This window comes from Salvelinus alpinus, chromosome 14, assembly GCF_045679555.1.
Source record: "Salvelinus alpinus chromosome 14, SLU_Salpinus.1, whole genome shotgun sequence".
Lineage (NCBI taxonomy): Eukaryota > Metazoa > Chordata > Actinopteri > Salmoniformes > Salmonidae > Salvelinus > Salvelinus alpinus.
The window spans coordinates 25,414,409-25,437,488 of NC_092099.1; the positions used below are offsets into that span (position 1 = coordinate 25,414,409).

Sequence of the window (23,080 nt, forward strand, 5' to 3'; positions counted from 1 at the left end):
CTCTGGAACACTCTCAACTCTGGAACACTCTCAACTCTGGAACACTCTCTACTCTGGAACACTCTCTACTCTGGAACACTCTCAACTCTGGAACACTCTCTACTCTGGAACACTCTCTACTCTGGAACACTCTCAACTCTGGAACACTCTCTACTCTGGAACACTCTCTACTCTGGAACACTCTCTACTCTGGAACACTCTCTACTCTGGAATACTCAACTCTGGAACACTCTCTACTCTGGAACACTCTCTACTCTGGAACACTCTCTACTCTGGAATACTCAACTCTGGAATACTCTCTACTCTGGAATACATACATCTACAGTGTTTTGTCAAAAACCACTCAACAACTTCAAACATAGACTCTGACCTGTCCAATGCGCCAAACTGATTAAATAATCCCACAGTACCCAAACACTCTCTCTCTCTCACACACACGCGCACACACACACACACACACACACACACACACACACACACACACACACACACACACACACACACACACACACACACACACACACACACACACACACACACACACACACACACACACACACACACACACACACACACACACACACACACACACACACACACACACACACACACACACAAACACACACTGTGCAGTAATTAGAATCCATAGAGCAGCTTTAAGTGATACAGTCTACTGTGTGCTCACCCCTGCTCTGCCTCTCTCCATCTCTTTCTCTGTGTCGTCTGTTGCTGTCTCTCGTCTGCCCTCTCTGTTGCTGTCTCTTGTCTACCCTCTTCTACCGTGTGCTCAACCCACCTATTTTCTCTCTCCATCTGCCTTCTTCTGTCACTTTCTCTGTGACTTGTCTGTTGCTGTCTGTGTCTTGTCTATTGCGGTCTGTGTCTTGTCTGTTGCTGTCTGTGTTTTGTCTGTTGCTGTCTGTGTTTTGTCTGTTGCTGTCTGTGTCTTGTCTGTTGCTGTCTCAGGTTCTTGTTTTCTAGGTTCTTGTCTCTTTTGTCTATCCTCTTATGTTATGGCCTGTTCTGTTCTTCTGGTGTCTCTCTCCATTATATCCTATTATTCTGTTGATGTCTCTGTGTCTTGTCTGATGTGTCTCTCTCCATCATATCCTATTATTCTGTTGCGGTCTCAGTGTCTTTTCTGGTGTCTCTCTCCATCACCTATTCTTTTGTTACTGAGTCTTATCTGGTATGTCTCTCTCCATAATATCCTACTCTTCTGTTGCTGTATTTATGTCTTGTCTGGTGTGTCTCTTTACTTTTGAATTCCAAAACATTCAAGAGGATACTGGGGTAGCTTAACTTGTTTTGGGCCTGTGTCTGGGTCACCTAAATCATCCTCTCCCTTACCAGTTCCCCCTGGCTGATGCTGTTCTAAGTGCTCCACATTTTCACTGTAGTGTCCAAAACATCTTTCAAACTGTCAGGCATTCCCTTGGCAGCAAGAGCCTCTTGGTGGATGCTGCAGTGTACCCAAGTGACGTTGGGAGCAACTGCTTGCATGCGCGTTACCACTCCACTATGTCTCCCTGTCATGGCTTTTGAGCGCCATCAGTACAGATACCAACATGAGCAGCAGCTAAGCTTGGCTACATATGGACTGTTAGTGGAATTCCCGGGAGAGAGTAACGGTTAATGTGATTGGATGTTAATTATTTGACTAGGCTACCTAGTGTTGTTATTTGTGTAGTTCTTTTTTAGAACACTAGATGGTTTAATTTTATTTTTGGCAGTGAAACGAGGCTACTCAGGCGAGAAAAAAACCTCACCCAAATGTATAGCCCCATTGGAAAATATAAATGTTTGAAAATGTGAAGAATTATTAATATTATTTTTAATGTGAATCATATTTCTATTTGGTGTGCCTCCGATGGTACGCGCAATACCTGCACTAGATAACACAGCCACAAAGTCAGAACAGCTTTCCCATTTTGACATCAGATGCCACTCCGGCAGGAGAAATCAATAGGCAAATATCACAGCCAATCACAACACTGGTGGATAAGTAATTATTTCACTATTACTGCATATATATTATGGACCTTTTCTGAAATTACAATGCAAAAAATAAATCCAATGTGTAGCACCTTTAACATCTCGAAAACGCAACAACAATAGAAAGTAAGTAGCTGAGTGAATAACAAGAGTAATACAAATAAATAATTGAAAGAAAAGCACATTTTATGTCCATTAAAATAACATCAAATTGATAAAAAATACAGTGTAGACATTGTTAATGTTGTAAATGACTATCGTAGCTGGAAACGGAATAATATAATTCATGGAATATCTACATAGGCGTACAGAGGCCCATTATCAGCAACCATCCCTCTGTCACAGTAGTGTGTATAGATGGCATGGAAGTCAGACGCAGGAGAGTTAGACGGAGTGTAAATGTAGATTTTTACTAAATGTCCACTCGACATGCTCCAAACACGAAAATATACATACATCAAATAAACATGGGTACGAGGACCCGTCGCGCACCTATACAACAAGAAAACAATACTTGACATAAAATAATCTCTGACAAACACATGAGGGGAAACAGAGGGTTAAATACACAATAGGTAATGAATGGGATTGAAAACAGGTGTGTGGGAAGACAAGACAAAACCAATGGAAAATGAAAAATGGATCGATGATGGCTAGAAGGCCGGTGACGTCGACCGCCGAACACCGCCCGAACAAGGAGAGGCAACGACTTCGGCAGAAGTCGTGACATTACCCCCCCCCCCCCTGACGCGCGGCTCCAGCAGCGCGTCGACACCGGCCTCGGGAACGACCCGGAGGGCGAGGTGCAGGGCGATCCGGATGGAGGCGGTGGAATTCTTTTAACATGGAAGGATCTAAAACGTCCTCCACCGGAACCCAGCATCTCTCCTCCGGCCCGTACCCCTCCCAGTCCACGAGGTACTGAAGGCCCCTCACCCGACGTCTCGAATCCAAAATGGATCGAACAGAGTACGCCGGGACCCCCTGGATGTCTAGAGGAGGCGGAGGAACTTCATGCACTTCAGCCTCCTGGAGCGGGCCAGCCACCACCGGCCTGAGGAGAGACACATGGAACGAGGGGTTAATACGGTAATTAGTGGGCAGTTGTAACCTATAACATACCTCGTTCACTCTCCTCAGGACTTTAAACGGCCCCACAAACCGCGGACCCAGCTTCCGGCAGAGCAGGCGGCGGGGCAGGTTTCGGGTCGAGAGCCAGACCCTGTCCCCTGGTGCGAACACCGGGGCCTCACTGCGGCGACGGTCTGCGCCAATTTTCTGGCGCCTTATGGCACGCTGAAGGTGGACGTGGGCTGCCTCCCAGGTTTCCTCAGCGTGCCGAAACCAATTGTCCACCGCAGGAGCTTCGGTCTGACTCTGATGCCAAGGAGCCAGAACCGGCTGATACCCTAATACACATTGAAAAGGAGTAAGGTTAGTGGAGGAGTGACGTAGCGAGTTCTGGGCCATCTCTGCCCAGGGCACGATCAGACACTATATCCTCAGGCACCCCATAGTGCCGGAAAACATGTGTAAACAGGGCCTCTGCAGTTTGTAAGGCCGTAGGGAGACCGGGCAAAGGGAGGAGACAACAGGACTTCGAGAACCGATCCACAACGACCAGGATCGTGGTGTAACCCTGTGAAGGTGGAAGATCAGTCAAAAAATCCACCGACAGGTGCGACCACGGCCGTTGAGGAACGGGTAAAGGTTGAAGCTTACCTCTAGGCAGGTGTCTAGGAGCCTTGCACTGGGCGCACACCGAACAGGAGGAAACATAAATCCTCACGTCCTTAGCTAAAGTGGGCCACCAGTACCTCCCATCAAGACAGCGCATCGTCCGACCTATCCCAGGATGACCAGAGGAGGGTGACGTGTGAGCCCAATAGATCAATCGGTCGCGGACAGCAGACGGAACGTACAGACGACCAGCTGGACACTCAGGAGGAGAGGGCTCTGCACGTGACGCCCGCTCAATGTCCGCGTCCAGCTCCCACACTACTGGCGCCACCAAACACGAAGCTGGGAGTATGGGAGTGGGATCCATGGACCGCTCCTCTGTGTCATACAGCCGAGACAATGCGTCTGCCTTGACGTTCTGGGAGCCTGGTCTGTAAGTAAGCGTAAACACAAAACGAGTGAAAAACATGGCCCACCTTGCCTGGCGAGGATTCAGTCTCTTCGCCTGCCGGATGTACTCCAGATTGCGGTGGTCAGTCCAGATGAGAAAAGGGTGATTAGCCCCCTCAAGCCAATGCCTCCACACCTTCAAGGCTTTTACGACAGCTAACAGCTCTCGGTCCCCCACATCATAGTTTCGCTCCGCCGGGCTGAGCTTCTTCGAAAAGAAAGCACAGGGGCGAAGCTTCAGTGGCACACCCGAACGCTGAGAGAGCACTGCTCCTATCCCAGCTGCGGATGCGTCCACCTCTACTATGAATGGCAAAGAGGGATCCGGATGAGCCAACACAGGCGCCGAGGTAAACAGAGTCTTCAGTTGTCCAAAAGCCCTATTCGCCTCGGCCGACCACTGCAAGCGCACCGGTCCCCCCTTTAGCAGTGAGGTAATGGGAGCAGCAACCTGACCAAAACCCCGGATAAATCTCCAGTAGTAATTGGCAAACCCTAAAAAACGCTGCACCTCCTTTACCGTGGTTGGAGTCGGCCAATTACGCACGGCTGTAATGCGGTCGCTCTCCATTTCCACTCCTGAAGTGGAAATCTGATGCCCTAGGAAGGAGATGGATTGTTGGAAGAACAAGCATTTCTCAGCCTTGACATATAGATCATGCTCCAACAGGCAACCAAGCACCCTGCGCACCAGGGACACATGCTCGGCGCGTGTAGCGGAGTATATCAAAATATCATCGATATACACCACTACACCCTGCCCGTGCAGGTCCCTGAATATCTCATCTACAAATGATTGGAAGACTGATGGAGCATTCATCAACCCATATGGCATGACCAGGTACTCATAATGACCTGAGGTGGTGCTAAATGCCGTCTTCCACTCATCACCCTTCCGAATACGCACCAGATTGTACGCACTCCTGAGATCCAATTTTGTGAAGAAGCGTGCCCCGCGCATTGACTCCATAACTTTATTGATCAAAGGTAGCGGGTAACTATATTTCACCGTGATTTTATTGAGATCTCGATAATCAATGCACGGGCGTAAACCGCCATCCTTCTTCTTCACAAAAAAGAAACTCGAAGAGGCGGGTGAAATGGATGGCTGAATGAACCCCTGACGCAGGGATTCAGAGATATATGTATCCATAGCCACTGTCTCCGCTTGCGACAGGGGATACACGTGACTGCTGGGATATGCAGCGTCTACCAGGAGATCTATCGCACAATCCCCCCGTCGATGGGGTGGTAATTGAGTCGCCTTCCTTTTACAGAAGGCGAGAGCCAAATCGGCATATTCTGGGGGAATGCGCACGGTGGAGACCTGGTCTGGACTTTCCACCGTAGTAGCACCAACGGAAACCCCTAAACACCTACCTGAGCACTCTCGCAACCACCCCGTGAGAGCCCTCTGTGGCCAAGAAACAGTGGGGTTATGATAAGTTAACCAGGGTAGGCCTAGCACCACAGAATACGCAGGGGAATCAACAAGGAAAAGACTAATCTTCTCCTTGTGACCCTCCTGCGTTATCATATACAAAGGTGCGGTGACCTCCCTGATAAACCCTGACCCTATTGGTCGACTATCTAAGGCATGAATAGGGAAAGGCATATCCACAGAAACAATAGGAATCCCTAAACTATGAGCTAAATTTTTATTAATTAAATTCCCAGCCGCGCCTGAATCTACTAGCGCCTTATACTGGTAATGCAGGGAAAAATCCGGAAAAGTGACAGAGACAAACATAAGTGCAGCAGAGGGCTCTGGATGAGAATGGTGCCTACTCACCTGGGGTGATGCCAGAGTGCCCTGCCTGCCTTCTCTATTCCCAGAGGAACTAACCCGGCACCGACCAGCAGTGTGATCTCTGCGATCATAGATGGTGCTCGAGCGGGAACCCCCTCCGGTCTCCCTGCGCACCATCCCTCCCAATTCCATAGGTTCGGGAGAGAGGGTGCGGGAGGATGGAACAACCAGACCCCGATCTAGACGTCCACGAGTAGCCAGCATGTTGTCCAGCCTGATGGACATGTCCACCAGCTGGTCGAAGTTGAGGGTGGTGTCTCTACAGGCCAGCTCCCGACGGACGTCCTCGCGTAGACTACAACGGTAGTGGTCGATCAGGGCCCTGTCGCTCCATCCAGCGCCGGCAGCCAAAGTCCTAAACTCCAAAGCAAACTCCTGTGCACTCCTCGTCCCCTGCCTCAGATGATAGAGGAGCTCACCCGCTGCTCTGCCTTCGGATGGGTGGTCGAATACCTTCCGGAAATGGCGGATGAACTCCTCAAAATGGTCCAACGCCGCATCCTCTCTACACACAGCGTTGGCCCACTCCAGGGCTTTCCCGGTGAGGCATGAGACGAGGGCGAAACTCTTCTCACGGTCTGATGGTACTGGAGAGACCGTGGCCAGATACAAGTTCAGTTTTAGGAGAAAACCCTGGCAGCTGGCAGTATCTCCATTGTATCCCGTGGGTAGGGATAAATGGATCCTGTTATGTTCAGGAGGAGAAAAAGCGTTCAAAGGAAATCCAGGTTGTGGTGGTGGAGGTGCTGGAAAAGCTCCCTGTCTCTCCCAGCGGTCCATATTCTGGACAATGCGATCCATGGCAGCGCTCAGCCTGTCAATCTCCTCCGCTTGTTCCATAACGCGTTCCTCTACCTCCATGAGCGAAGTGCCTCCTCCTGCTGACTTCATAATTTGGGTCAGAGATTCTGTCACAGTAGTGTGTATAGGTGGCATGGAAGTCAGACGCAGGAGAGTTAGACGGAGTGTAAATGTAGATTTTTATTAAATGTCCACTCGACATGCTCCAAACACGAAAATATACATACATCAAATAAACATGGGTACGAGGACCCGTCGCGCACCTATACAACAAGAAAACAATACTTGACATAAAATAATCTCTGACAAACACATGAGGGGAAACAGAGGGTTAAATACACAATAGGTAATGAATGGGATTGAAAACAGGTGTGTGGGAAGACAAGACAAAACCAATGGAAAATAAAAAATGGATCGATGATGGCTAGAAGGCTGGTGACGTCGACCGCCGAACACCGCCCGAACAAGGAGAGGCAACGACTTCGGCAGAAGTCGTGACACCCTCCTTTGTTCCAATGGCACGTTGTGTTAGCTAATCCAAGATTATCATTTTAAAAGGCTAATTGATCATTAGAAAACCCTTTTGCAATCATGTTAGCACAGCTGAAAACTGTTGTTCTGAATAAAGAAGCAATAAAACTGGCCTTCTTGAGACTAGTTGAGTATCTGGAGTATCAGCATTTGTGGGTTCGATTACAGGCTCAAAATGGCCAGAAACAAATAACCTTCTTCTGAAACTCGTCAGTCTATTCTTGTTTTGAGAAATGAAGGCTATTCCATGCGAGAAATTGCCAAGAAACTGAAGATCTCGTACAACGCTGTGTACTACTCCCTTCACAAAACAGCGCAAACTGGCTCTAACCAGAATAGAAAGAGGAGTGGGAAGCCCCGGTGCACAACTGAGCAAGAGGACAAGTACATTAGAGTGTCTAGTTTGAGAAACAGATGCCTCACAAGTCCTCAACTAGCAGCTTCATTAAATAGTATCTGCAAAACACCAGTCTCAATGTCAACAGTGAAGAGGCGACTCCGGGATGCTGGCCGTCTAGGCAGAGTTGCAAAAAAAAGACATATCTCAGACTGGCCAATAAAAATAAAGATTAAATGGGCAAAAGAACACAGACACTGGACAGAGGAACTCTGCCTAGAAGGCCAGAATCCCGGAGTCGCCCCTTCACTGTTGATGTTGAGACTGGTGTTTTGCGGGTACTATTTAATGAAGCTCAACAGTTTCCCGAGTGTATCAAGAATGGTCCTCCACCCAAAGGACAGAGAGTCCATGCCCCAACGAATTGAGGCTGGGGGTGCAACTCAATATTAGGAAGGTGAGAGCGAGAGCCTCAAATATCACATTAATTTGTACATATCCACTGTATACATAAAATGCGGCAAAGTTTGTTCCTGTTTTAGCAATGTCTTTGGTCATGTTCGTGTGGGTCAAACAAACCTCCCTAATGGTTGGTTGACAGTAGAACATCCCACAATGCAGGTGATGGCAGTATGAAGTTGGTGAAGAGCAACTGCAGAAACTTGCAGTCGACTGAAGTCAAAACTTCTTGACCTTTGATCTCGCAAGTGGCGCAGCAGTCTAAGGCACTGCATCACAGTGTTAGAGGTGTCAATATAGACCCTGGTTCGATCCTGGGCTGTATCAAATCCGGCTGTGATCGGGAGTCTCATAGGGAGGCGCACAATTGGTCCAGCGTCATCCGGGTTAGGGGAGGGTTTGGCCGGGGTAGGCCGTCATTGTAAATACACATTTATTCTTAAATGACTTGCCTACTTAAATAAAGGTAAAAAAATCACATGATTTTTGTTAAGTTCATGCAGTCAACATGTAGGCACAAGCCAAATCATTTTATCCGCATAATGCAACACACTTTGGAAGGCGGTGGGTGACCAAACAAAAGTGATCCACTTGAACGTGCCCATTGACAAATAAAAGTACTGTAAGGGGTGGTCGAAGGGTCAAGGGACTTGAGTGGTCCACTGAGTTGTAAAATCTCTACCAATCACAGCAGGCACTACATCACTCCAGGTGCTTCTTGCAGTGCCTGCTATTGCCTAGCGCAGTATACTGTATTGTTTAAATTCTTGCATAGCGCAAGTGATGTGTGGTTATGGAAACTCATCAGACTGAAATGTAAAAAAAATCTATAAAATAAATGTTGACCATCAAATGGTATGGGGCTGGATCAAAAACACCTGGGTCTGATGCCCCGGAAGCCCAGACCTAACGACGCCACTGCATAATGCCACGTGCATCCACTTTTTTGTAATAGCCTAAACATTACGAAACTTCTATTTCGATCACATAAGACTCACATAATTCGACACGATAGACCTCCATACAAAAAAGGGCTTATCTCACGCGAACAGATTTTGGGCGGAGTAAATTGCCTCTTCCTCTCTCGAATAAACCGTTATGTCGCACACAGATGCATTTTCATTGAAATCAGCATGGGGTGAAGTAAATTGCACTACGCATGCGCGGCATTCTGACGTATGGAGGCAAACAGCTATTCGTATGTGCACCATAACAGAGCAAAAAGAGAGCGGGACTGAGGGAAAGACTGATATGAAAGGAGATTCATAGAAGGAAAAGAAGAAAAAAAACACCAAGGGGAACCAGTGAAAATAAGCTCTTCAAGCATTTTCAATGATCAGTTTAGCAAACTTTTATTCGTTGTGAAAAAAGGGACATTCCCGAAAACGATTGCCGCGTTCATGTGCTAGTCGGAACTTGTTAACTGGTTGTAGTTCTACATGTGCCACGTTCAACCAGTTTGCAAGTCGAAAATGTCAGAGTTTCCCAGTTCCGACTAACGCGTGAACGCGGCATAAGCAGCAAGAATAGCTGCATCACATTGCTCAATTGCATGGCTGTCCAAAATTACATGAAAATCAAAACAGCCAACTGAAAGACCGCTGCTTTCTCGCGCTCATATAGATGGAGAGACAGAGCGGTGGTGAGCGATGGATGCGTGGACAGAGATGAACATTGGGTAGTGTCGGTAAAGATCCAAGAGACTGGAAAGTGGACAGTAAATAATTGCAAACGGGGAGCTGTCAAAAGAATGGATTTTAGCGTGCTACGGAATCTCATCAGCAGATACGTAAGTAGTGGATCGATCAACGCCGCAATGTTACATTTGTATTCCAGTAACATCTGCAACTGGCATTCTGTTACATATTCGTTACATTTTAACTAACATCACAACATTGTTGACTTTTTGAAACGCAGACGTGGGTTGTTTAGGCCGGAAAACATGTGATCAAAGGTTTGTCACAGCTAAACGGCAGTGCAAATGGACTCCCGCCAGGCTTCGGTACTTTGTTTTCGAGCTGAATGTCGAATGTGCCAGAAAGGTCCAGATGCATTGGAAGAGTGTGAGGAATTGAAATCAACATGGCTGGTCGTTTTCTTTCCCAGAGGCCAGCAACAACACACCTGATATAATTGTCTAATCAACATGCTCTTTATTTAAATCAGGTGTGTTGGTGCAGGGCAAGAAATAAACCCTTCAAGAAATTTATCAGTTCAAGAGGCTGTATTGATATGGGAAACATATGTTAACATTGCCAAAGAAAATTAAAGAAATAATATACAAAAGTGAAATAAACTTTAAAAATTAACAGTAAACATTACTCACAGAAGTTCCAAAAGACTAAAGACATTACAAATGTCATATTATGTATTTATACACTGTGTTGTAACGATATGCACATGGTTAAAGTACAAAAGGGAAAATAAATATATAAATATGGGTTGTATTTACAATGGTGTTTGTTTACTGGTTGCCCTTTTCTTGTGGCAACAGGTCACAAATCTTGCTGCTGTGATTGCACACTTAGGTATTTCACCCAATAGATACGAGTTGATCAAAATCGGGTTTGTTTTAGACTTCTTTGTGGATCTGAGGGAAATATGTGTCTCCAATATGGTCATACATTTGGCAGGAGGTTAGGAAGTGCAGCTCAGTTTCCACCTCGTTTTGTTCTTGAGAGCCAGGTCTGCCTATGGCGGCCTTTGTCAATAGCAAGGCTATGCTCACTGAGTCTGTACATACAGTAGTCAAAGCTTTCCTGAAGTCAAATCAAATTTTATATGTCACATACACATGGTTAGCAGATGTTAATGCGAGTGTAGCGAAATGCTTGTGCCTCTAGTTCCGGCCATGCAGTAATATCTAACAAGTAATCTAACCTAACAATTTCACAACAACTACCTTATACACACAAGTGTAAAGGAATGAATAAGAATATGTACATAAAAATATATGAATGAGTGATGGCTGAACGGCATAGACAAGATGCAGTAGATGGTATAGAGTACAGTATATACATGTGAGATGAGTAATGTAGGGTATGTAAACATTATTTAAAGTGGCATTGTTTAAAGTGCCTAGTGATACATTTATTACATACATTTTTCCATTATTAAAGTGGCTAGAGTTGAGTCAGTATGTTGGCAGCAGCCACTCAATGTTAGTGATGGCTGTTTAACAATCTGATGGCCTTGAGATAGAAGCTGTTTTTCAGTCTCTCGGTCCCCGCTTTGATACACCTGTACTGACCTCGCCTTCTGGATGATAGCGGGGTGAACAGGCAGTGGCTCGGGTGGTTGTTGTCCTTGATGATCTTTTTGGCCTTCCTGTGACATCGGGTGGTGTAGGTGTCCTGGAGGGCAGGTAGTTTGCCACCGGTGATGCGTTGTGCAGACCTCACTACCCTCTGGAGAGCCTTACAGTTATGGGCGGAGCAGTTGCCGTACCAGGCGGTGATACAGCCCGACAGGATGCTATTGATTGTGCATCTGTAAAAGTTTGTGTGTGTTTTTGGGTCAAACTGTGAATCAGTTTGGGTCAGTCACAGTGGTCAGGTATTTCTACCGCTTTGTACTCTCTGTTTAGGGCCAAATAGCATTCTAGTTTGCTCTTTTTTTCTTTCCAATGTGTCAAGTAATTATCTTTTTGTTTTCTCATGATTTGGTTGGGTCTAATTGTGTTGTTGTCTTGTGGCTCAGTGGGGTCTGTTTGTGTTTGTGAACAGAGCCCCAGGACCAGCTTGCTTAGGGGGCTCTTCTCCAGATTAATTTTTCTGTAGGTGATTGCTTTTTTATGGACGGTTTGGGAATCGCTTCCTTTTAGGTGGTTGTAGAATTTAACAGCTCTTTTCTGGATTTGGATAGTTAGCGGGTATCAGCCTAATTCTGCTCTGCATGCATTATTTGGTGTTTTGCGTTATACACAGAGGATATTTTTGCAGAATTCTGCATGCAGTCTCAATTTGGTGTTTGTCCCGTTTTGTGAATTCTTGGTTGGTGAGCAGACATCACAACTACAAAGGGCAATGGGTTCTATATCTGATTCAAGTATTTTTAGCCAGATCCTAATTGGTATTTCAAATGTTATGTTCCTTTTGATGGCATAGAAGGCCCTTCTTGCCTTGTCTCTCAGATTGTTCACAGCTTTGTGGAAGGTATGTATAGTTTTTTTGTGTGCTCCAGGGCAACGATGTCTAGATGGAATTTGTATTCGTGGTCCTGATGACTGGATGTTTTTTGGAACACCATTATTTAGGTCTTATTGAGATTTACTGTCAGGGCCCAGGTCTGAGAATCTTTGCAGAAGATCTAGGTGCCTCTGTAGGCCCTCCTTGGTTGGTGACAGAAGCACCAGATCATCAGTAGACATTTGACTTCAGATTCTAGTAGGGCGAGGCCGGGTGCTGCAGACTGTTCTAGTGCCCTCACCAATTCAGTGATATATATATATATATGTTGAAGAGGGTGGGGCTTAAGCTGCATCCCTGTCTCACCCCATGTCCCTGTGGGAAGACATGTTTTTTTTGCAAATTGTAACCACACACTTGGTGTTTGTGTACATGGATTTTATAATGTCGTATGTTTTTTCCACATCACCATTTTCCATCAATTTGTATAGCAGACCCTCATGCCAAATTGAGTCAAAGCTTTTTTGAAATCAACAAAGCATGAGAAGACTTTGCCTTTGTTTTGGTTTGTTTGTTGGTCAATTAGGGTGTGCAGGGTGAATACGTGGTCTGTCATACAATAATTTGGTAAAAAGCCAAATTGACATTTGCTCAGTACATTGTTTTTACTGATAAAATGTACGAGTCTGCTGTTAATGATAATGCAGAGGATTTTCCCAAGGTTGTTGTTGACGCATATCCCACGGTAGTTATTGGGGTCAAATTTCTCTCCACTTTTGTGGCTTGGGGTGATCAGTCCTTGGCTCCAAATATTGGGGAAGATGCCAGAGCTAAGGATGATGTTAAAGTTTTTTTTAGTATAGCCAATTGTAATTTGTTGTCTGTATATTTGATCATTTCATTGAGGATACCATCAACGCAACAGGCCTTTTTGGGTTGGAGGGTTTTTATTTTGTCCTGTAGTTCATTCAAGGTAATTGGAGAATCCATTGGGTTCTGGTAATCTTTGTCTGTCTTGCTCTCCTTCACATACATACACACATGCACAATTTTGACATGGAAAAAGGGGGCAAAAACATTTATAATGGCTTATTAATGACAGTTACCAAAGAGACCAACTAAAAGAGTGAGCGAGATTAAATAAACATTTTAGTGTCAAAATTGACTACGAAGTGTTTTGTCCAAAACTGAGTTTTGTGAGTTCGTCACAATTTACTGGAGGGTTTGGTAGGACAGAGTTCTGCAACCTTTTCTTGTCCAGGGACCCCCTCACAGGAAAACCGGTGACGCAGCGAACCCATCATACGTTAGCAAAAATATTATTTTCTTGTCTTGTGTTATCATTAGGTGAATGATAATGGCAAGTAGCAGTAATCATAATTTTAGAATGAATAGATTTGGTTGATAGTTTTTCACTATTTGGACCTCCACATAATTGGAAGAGGAAGTGAAAACTCTAACATTAGCTAGAAAGGTAACTCCAAACACATTTTCACTATGAGCAGCTGTTTAGGTTAGGTTAGCCATGCTTTGGCAAAAATGAATGTCCAAGTCAAGAAAGCTTACCAGCGGCACTGGTCGCACTGGTAGCCTGTTCACACAAGCCTATGTCAGATACTTGAATGAGTGTAATTGGCTCAATTGAAATAAAACATATTTTTCCACTTTTTTAAAATATATTTTTTTGCTCCAAGAGTATCTTTTTTCTCCCACTCTGGTCGTTGTGGGGGGGGGGGGGGGGGGCTGGGGGCTGATAAACAACCTTGTTTTCTGGGTGGGATTGGAAGGGGTGGGAGGTGTGCTCCCCCCCCCCCCCCCAGGCAGGTGGGAAACATGGTTTCTGGGTGGAGAGGTAGGATGTGGGTGGGTGGGTGGATGGGGACTAAGGAGGGGGGGCTGTAATTATCTTTGTATACATTTCTTTGATCGTTTTTTTTTACCTGTAACCCCCTCGCCCCCTATGAGTTTCTTTCTTGAGGGAAAAAAAAAAAGTTGGTCACCAAGAAATAAAATTCAGTTCTATCCCAACTGCTACTTGTCAGTATTCCAAAACCCATTCGCGAGCATCTTATGTCCCAACGTGACCTGTTTTGTAGCATGATTCCCTATGAAACACTGACAGACAGATGCACACTAGATAGTGAGAAAGTTGTCAAAAACTTAACAGCACTGAAACACATGTCGCCACTCGCCGGTGACTTGATAAGGTGATTGTAGCCTGGCTGCTCAATGTGCCTGCTAGCTACTACTTGCTAGCTTCATTGACAAACACAGAGTTGGAAATTAGCTAGCTAACAAGTGAATTTGGGCACTGATAAACAGTGTGTAGCTTGTGCTTTATTTTTGATAGTTTGAGAGCTTGCAGATGATGAAGTTTCAGACATGTTATTGTTCTCAGAAATCTGTCCTGAGCGTGCAGCCAAACTTTCCGGACTCAGTAGACTATATGCAGTGCACTGAATAGTTTTTCATCCACATTTTTTTACTTGAGAAAATACTACACCAAACATCTTAGCTAGATTTAAAATTGCGACACTAAGACCTCAGCATAAAAGACTAAATCTATTACAGATTTCTTGATTTGTATTACATTAATTCAGATTATTTTACTATATTGTTGCTAAGGTGACTCGGGAGGGACAAACAGCTGTACTTGCCAGGGTACAATATACGAACATAACACACCCAAGACAACTCTCGTTTAGCTTCAGTCATGGCCGCTAGCATTTCTTAATGAGCAATCCTTAAAGCAAGGCCAAATCAGGAAGTGCAGTCACCCTTTTGTGTGTGTGAGAGAGAGGCAGATATCAAGAAGGAAAGTCACACAGAGAATTACATCAATTTGATGTATAATCAATGGGAGGAACAGGAGCAGAGCAGGAAATGGCTGTGCTGATGAGTGTTGATGACCGTGAGTTACAGTATTACCGGTAAGAGCACTAATGTCACTGTCATTAACACAGCCCGCTATCTGCACAGAAAGGAAGCAGCTGGACACTAATGAGAGAGGGTAACCGTGATAGGAAGCAGGCCGCTGACTTAGTCTCAAATTATACCCTACACAGTACACTACTTTTTTTTTTTTATGAAATTTTCTTACAGAGTTCAAAGATAAAATAGTAATCACATAGTGCATCTACTTCTGACCAGAGCCATGCAGTAGCCTATGCGGTGAACTATAGGGCATAGGGTTTAGACTAGATATGGTCCTAATGACAGAAGGGAACAGTGATAGGAGGCTGTCCTCGCTCTCAGGCTCTCTGAACATACAGTGCAACCTCCATTAAAACCTGCCTACACTGGGTGTCTATCTTTGTTTTGTAGAGTGTGTGTGTGGACGGCGGCTTGACTGATGCCCTGCTGGGTGTGATGTCAGGGGAAATCAGATTCACTAGTGAGAGGAGGTCACAGAGCTCACCTCTCATCCCTCACTTTGCCCCCTCTCCCTCCCTTCATTCTTCTATCACCATGGCAACATGAAGTTGAAGTGGTCATCCATCCATCCATTCTTCTCTCAGCTTGTTCTCCTAGGCTACAGGTATACACTCTAGGCAGGTGCTAAAGGTCAACTAGAGACTGTACGGCTAGTTGTTTACTATGTCTTGTTAACTTATTGATGTTTTACATTCTAGTCTTGTAGCAGATGCTCTTATCCAGAGCAACTTACAGGAGCAATTAGGGTTAAGTGCCTTGCTCAAGGCCACATCATAAGATTATTTTCACTAGGTTGGCTCGGGGATTCGAAACCAGCGAACTTTCGGTTACTGGCCCAATGCTCTTAACTGCTTGGCTACCTGCCGCTGTAGTTTTGGGCATTTCCATGTAAAAGGACCCATGAGCACTAGAAGTCGACCGATTAATCGGAATGGCCGATTAATTAGGGCCGATTTCAAGTTTTCATAACAATCGGAAATCGCTAATTTTGGACGCGATTAAGAAATAATAACACATTCTTTTTTTCAATGATGGCCTAGGAACGGTGGGTTAACTGCCTTGTTCAGGGGCAGAACAACAAATGTTTACCTTGTCAGCTCAGGGATTCAATCTTGCAACCTTACGGTTAACTAGTCCAACGCTCTAACCACCTGCCTCACAAGGAGCCTGCCTGTTACGCAAATGCAGTAAGAAGCCAAGGTAAGTTGCTAGCTAGCATTAAACTTATCTTATAAAAAACAATCAATCAATCATAATCAATAGTTATAACTACACATGGTTGATGGTATTACTAGTTTATCTAGCGTGTCCTGCGTTGCATATAATCGATGCAGTGTGCATTCACGGAAAAGGACTGTCGTTGCTCCAACGTGTACCTAACCATAAACATCAATGCCTTTCTTAAAATCAATACACAGAAGTATATATTTTTAAACCTGCATATTTAGCTAGAAGAAATCCAGGTTAGCAGGCAATATTAACCAGGTGAAATTGTGTCACTTCTCTTGCGCTCATTGCACGCAGAGTCAGGGTATAGGCAACAGTTGATGGATGGATGGACTGGATTGATGGATGCCACCAGTTAGATAAAATACGGAACGGTTCCGTATTTCACTGGAAGAATAAATGTTTTGTTTTCGAGATGATAGTTTCCGGATTCGACCATATTAATGACCTAAGGCTCGTATTTCTGTGTGTTATTATGTTAGAATTATGATTGACTGAGCGATTGTAGGCACCAGCAGGCTCGTAAGCATTCATTCAAACAGCACTTTCGTGCGTTATGCCAGAAGCTCTTCGCAATGCTTCAAGCATTGCGCTGTTTATGACTTCAAGCCTATCAACTCCCGAGATTAGGCTGGTGTAACCGATGTGAAATGGCTAGCTAGTTAGCGGGGTGCGCTCTAATAGCGTATCAAACGTCACTCGCTCTGAGACTTGGAGTAGTTGTTCCCCTTGCTCTGCATGGGTAACGCTGCTTCGAGGGTGGCTGTTGTCGATGTGTTCCTGGTTCAAGCCCAGGTAGCGGCGAGGAGAGGGATGGAAGCTATACTGTTACACTGGCAATACTAAAGTGCCTATAAGAACATCCAATAGTCAAAGGTATATGAAATACAAATCGTATAGAGAGAAATAGTCCTATAATTCCTATAATAACTACAACCTAAAACTTCTTACCTGGGAATATTGAAGACTCGTGTTAACTTCTTTGGGCTGCAGGGGCAGTATTGAGTAACTTGGATGAAAGGTGCCCATTTCAAACGGCCTCGTACTCAATTCTTGCTCGTACAATATGCATATTATTATTACTATTGGATAGAAAACACTCTCAAGTTTCTAAAACCGTTTGAATTATATCTGTGAGTAAAACAGAACTCATTTTGCAGCAAACTTCCTGTCAGAAAGTGAAAAATCTCAAATCGAGGCTCTGTTCCAGGGCCTACCTAATCTTTTGCTTGAAATCTATTAGTATACATGCACTTCATACACCTTCCACTAGATGTCAATAGGCTGTGAGAGAAGAAATGGAGTGTATAGCTTGATCTGAGGTCGAATAAGAGCTCTTGGCATGACGTGACACCAATTTCCTGTTTTCAGGAAGGCGCGAGAAGGAACCGGGGATTGCCTTCTGAAAAGCTGTAGTTATAGACGGCTACTATCTCCGGCTTTGATTTTATTTGATAAATGTGACAATATCATCGTAAAGTATGTTTTTTCAATATAGTTTAATCAGATTATTGAATTTTCTTCGGGAGTTTTGGCGTGTTCCGTTCTTTGCATTTGTTCACGATGGACAGCTTCGCGCCACTTGGCAAGTTTTGCTTGCTCATTCGAGAGGGAAAAATGACATTCTAAATCCAAACAACGATTGTTCTGGACAAAGGACCACTTGTACAACATTCTGATGGAAGATCAGCAAAAGTAGGACCCATTTATGATGTTATTTCCTATTTCTGTGGAAAATGTGTCGTTGTGTCTTCCGCTTTGATTTTGGGCGCTCTCTCGCAATAACGTAAGCTGGATGTCGTACTGAAGTTATTTTTAGAATTCTAACACGGCGATTGCATTAAGAACTAAGCTATCTTTAATTTGCTGTCCAACATGTATTTTTTAGTAACGTTTATGAATAGTTATTTGAGTAGATTAGGTGCCTCTCCAAGATTTCTCCGGACATTGTTATTGCATTTTGCCTAGTATTCACATTGTATAACCACGATTTGTGCCGCTAAATATGCACATTTTCGAACAAACAATATATGTATTGTGTAATATGATGTTAAAGGACTGTCATCTGATGAATTTTGAGAAGGTTAGTGAAAAAATTTATATCTTTTGCTGGTTTATTCGTTATCGCTACTGTTGGCTTGAATCAATGCTGTTGTGTTTTTGGCTATTGTGGTAAGCTAATATAATGCTATATTGTGTTTTCGCTGTAAAACACTTAAAGAATCGGAAATATTGGCTGGATTCACAAGATGTTTGTCTTTAATTTGCTGTACACCATGTATTTTTCATAAATGTTTTATGATGAGTATTTAGGTATTTCAATTTGGTCTCTGTAATTGTTCTAGCTGCTTCGGTGCTATTTCCGATTGTAGCTGCAATGTAAAACTATGATTTATACCTCAAATATGCACATTTTTCGAACAAAACATAGATTTATTGTATAACTTGTTATAAGACTGTCATCTGATGAAGTTGTTTCTTGGTTAGTTTGGTTGGTTCTTGGTTAGTTAGGTTGGTTTTGTGCAAGCTACCTGTGCTGTGAAAAATGTCTGCTTTTTTGTATTTGGTGGTGAGCTAACATAAATATACATGGTGTTTTCGCTGTAAAACATTTTAAAAATCGGATATGTTGGCTGGATTCACAAGATGTGTATCTTTCATTTGCTGTATTGGACTTGTTAATGTGTGAAAGTTAAATATTTATAAAAAAATATATTTTGAATATCGCGCCCTGCACTTGGACGGGCTGTTGTCATATTGAGCCCGACACCGGCCTGCAGCCATAACAGGTTAAAAGGAACCACCAGCTTTCATATGTTAAACGTTAGCTTTCTTACATGGCACATATTGCACTTTTACTTTGTTTTTGCATTATTTAAACCAAATTGAACATGTTTCATTATTTATTTGAGGCTAAATTGATTTTATTGATGTATTATATTAAGTTAAAATAAGTGTTCATTCAGTATTGTTGTAATTGTCATTATTACAAACAAATTTTAAAAATCGGCCGATTTAATCGGCATCGGGTTTTTTTGGTCCTCCAATAATCGGTATCGCCGTTGAAAAATCATAATCGGTCGACCTCTAGTGCAGATGCACTCACACCTGCCTGCTGCTGCCATTCCTGCCTGCCTGCTGCCATTCCTGAGCAAGCTCTGTACTGGTGGTGCCCCGATCCCACAGCTGAATCAACCTTAGGAGACGGTCCTGATGCTTGCTGGACTTTCTTGGGCACCCTGAAGCCTTCTTCACAACAATTGAACCGCTCTCCTTGAAGTTCTTGATGATCCGGTAAATGGTTGATTTAGGTGCAATCTTACTGGCAGCAATATCCTTGCCTGTGAAGCCCTTTTTGTGCAAAGCAATGATGACGGCACGTGTTTCCTTGCAGGTAACCATGGTTGACAGAGGAAGAGCAATGATTCCAAGCACCACCCTCATTTTGAAGCTTCCAGTCTGTTATTCGAACTCAATCAGCATGAAAGAGTGATCTCCATTCTTGTCCTCATCAACACTCACACCTGTGTTAGCGAGAGAATCACTGACATGATGTCAGCTGGTCCTTTTGTGGCAGGGCTGAAATGCAGTGGAAATGTTTTTTGGGGATTCAGTTCAATTAATTGCAATTCATCTGATCACTCTTCATAACATTCTGGAGCATATGCAAATTGCCATCATACAAACTGAGGCAGCAGACTTTGTGAAAGTTAATATTTGTGTCATTCTCAAAACTTTTGGCCATGACTGTAGTTAATGTCATCTCTCCCAGCTCTTACTGACACCTACCCATGAGCCCCCTCTCTTTCAATTTACTGTAACCAGCATCCTCATCCACTGAGCTCCGACCGACTCCGGACGTCCATGGACATTGAAAGTAGTTGAAATTTGGTCAGTCCACCCTGGCCTTGATGTTAACGTCCACAGATGGACTGGACCAAGTCTGAACCTATTATACACGTACACTACCGTTCAAAAGTTTGGTGTCACTTAGAAATGTCCTTGTTTTTGAAAGAGGCAATTTTTTGGGGTCCATTTTTAAAATGACATCATTGATCAGAAATACAGTGTAGACATTGTTGTGCCTTGGTGGTGGTAAATTTTGAGATTTGTACAGGGTAAAAGGGATCTTGAAGAATGAAGGCTATCACTCCATTTTGCAACGCCATGCCATACACTGTGGACGGCGCTTAATTGGAGCCAATTTCCTCCTACAACAGGACAGTGACCCAAAGCACAGCTCCAAACTACGTAAGACCTATTTAGGGAAGAAGCAGTCAGCTGGTTTTCTGTCTATAATGGAGTGGCCAGCACAGTCACTGGATCGCAACCCTATTGAGCTGTTGTGGGAGCAGCTTGACCGTATGATACGTAAGAAGTGCCCATCAAGCCAATGCAGGAAGCATGGGGTGAAGCATGGGGTGAAATCTCTTCAGATTACCTCAACAAATTGACAACTAGAATGCCAAAGGTCTGCAAGGCTGTAATTGCTGCAAATGGAGGATTCTTTTACATTATTTATAACCTTGTCAAAGTCTTGACTATATTTCCTAATCATTTTGAAACTAATTTCATGTATGTTTTCATGGAAAACAAGGACATTTCCAAGTGACTCCAAACTTTTGAACGGTAGTGTACGTTTCACAAGTTTGGATAGTACAGTCAATACAATACTGTGGTACAGTAAAGTATTGTACTGTACTATACTATACTGAACTCGCTTGTACTCTACTGTATTACACTGTACTGAACTCTGCTTTTCTGTGCTGGTCTGTATTGTACTGCACTGCACTCTACTGTGCTCTGCCCTGTGAGGTCCAAACGTGTGAAACATGAGGAGACTGACATTCATATCCATAATTATGCATTTTTGTGTAGTACAGATCAGGGAACCATTATGTAATTCCGTTACCGTAATTTTGTTACCGGGTGTAAATCCACTTCACTTACTTTAGTTCAGTAACCAGTGGAGGAGAGGAGAGCAGAAGCTATGTAGAGGCTTGGTAGGGTGTAGTGTGACATTTATTCACTTTAAAGCCCCAGGTGCCAGGCTGTGGTCAGGCGTTAGCGGCAGCTAGTGATGAAAGGGACATTTCAGCTCTGTGTTAGCGCCAATGCTAACCTGGCAGAGGGCTAAAGGCAATCTATTCCTGTCTCTGCTCCCTCTCCCTGGGGCTGAGCCCCTGTGAAGAGAGGGGGTGGTGTTAAACCTAGTTGCCAGTCTTTAGGGGCAGAGTGTATGTGAGGGGGCAGTGTTGGATTAAGTGTTTTATTCATCTACACTTTACAGTTAAAACAAAGGACTTGATGTTTGCCTCTTTGCAGTTCTGTCCATCTAGGAATAAGTCATGCCTGGTGTTTATAGCAGGTCTACATTGATATTGATGTTATGTGCTGTTTCCTTTTAATGTCTGTTTTCCATCAGTGAGTCTTGTCTCTCATTCCTTCACCTCCTGTCATAGAAATGGACCTCTTTTGATGTAGAAAGAATATCTGGTCCTGTACTACCTTCTACTACACTCACTCTTTGTAAAGCTCGACTCTTTCTCTCTCCTCTGTTCCTCTCTGGTGGACCCGTGCTGTGTTGCCATGACGATTAATCATCTATCAGTGGTGGCAGCGTGAGTGTGACTGCAGAGAGATCGTGACTGCGTGGTGGTATAGCTGCTCAGACAGACAGACAGACAGACAGACAGACAGACAGACAGACATGTCTGAGCGGTGCTGCTTGTCTCCCATTTGTATGTCTCTCTGTCCAGTATGAAGGAGGTAGTTAGAGGTAGTTTCGTGAGCCAATGCTTCTAGCAGATACCCATAGACTTCCAGTCATTGTGCTAATGCTAGTTATCAATTGCGCTAGCGTTAGTTAGCTACTTCCTTCAAACTTCATTCAGAGACATGAAGATGGCTTCCACGAGTTCATCTGACTCTGGGGAAGAAGATTTAGGGCCTTTTATTACACACTATAACATCTTTAGTGTCTGGAAGCCCTGCTAGGGGCAATGTAGCATGACATAGAGGAGATTCCTGTTGACGCTGATCTAAGGTCAGTTTAGTGTTGAAATGATTAAGGTTAGGAGGATTTGAGGAAGGGTAAGCTGATCCTACAGTAGATCTGATCCTAGGAGGGGAGCTGTGGGTCGAGGTCTTATTTGATCTCTTATGGATGATCCCATCCATGTCACGTCAGATTATGACAACATGACTTGTGGTGGGATATAGCGATGATGTAACACCATCTTTATATAGAGACGGGCCTCTTTAGTTTGATTAATAATACACGTCAAAACAATATGGCCGCCCGGCCAACACACTCTCTGTCCGTAGGTCTCTTCTCATCAGCATAGAAAGTTGTCGAACGTGGCTGTTTGACACGGATCAGAACGTATTACTGATCAGACTGTAAAGCTATTATTCTCTCCCTCTCTTCCTCTCCCACCGTCACATTTGCAGAATGTGACAGGAAGGAGATGGAGAGAATGGAAGAGGAGAGGAAGGGAGGAGAGGAAATGGAGGATAATATTATTGTATGGACGTTGGATCTGAAGTTAAATACGGCACACACTGCACTGCACTAGTCCTTCATACACAGAGGTGGTGTTACAGCCAACCTCTATATTATTCAACTCACACACACTGGGAGGTATAGCCAGCATGTGGTTTTGAAGTCATTTTCTAATATCCTAATATGTTGCCTTACTCGGGATGCGCACCACACACTCTGACTCC

General features: G+C 44.1%; 1 protein-coding gene across 5 annotated transcripts in view; it reads left to right on the forward strand.

Annotated features, from left to right (window-relative positions):
- The first annotated feature begins 9,252 nt into the window (after window positions 1–9,252).
- The window catches only part of LOC139538663 (phospholipid-transporting ATPase IH-like), a 71,863-nt gene continuing 58,035 nt past the window's right edge, over window positions 9,253–23,080 (forward strand). For all 5 annotated transcript variants that reach the window (XR_011667777.1, XM_071340988.1, XM_071340989.1 and 2 more), the window contains exon 1: window positions 9,253–9,852. Coding sequence is in view for 4 of the 5 variants with exons in the window: in XM_071340988.1 (XP_071197089.1) it covers window positions 9,814–9,852 (39 nt within the window). In the remaining variant the exon portion in view is untranslated. The remainder of the gene's footprint in view (window positions 9,853–23,080) is intronic.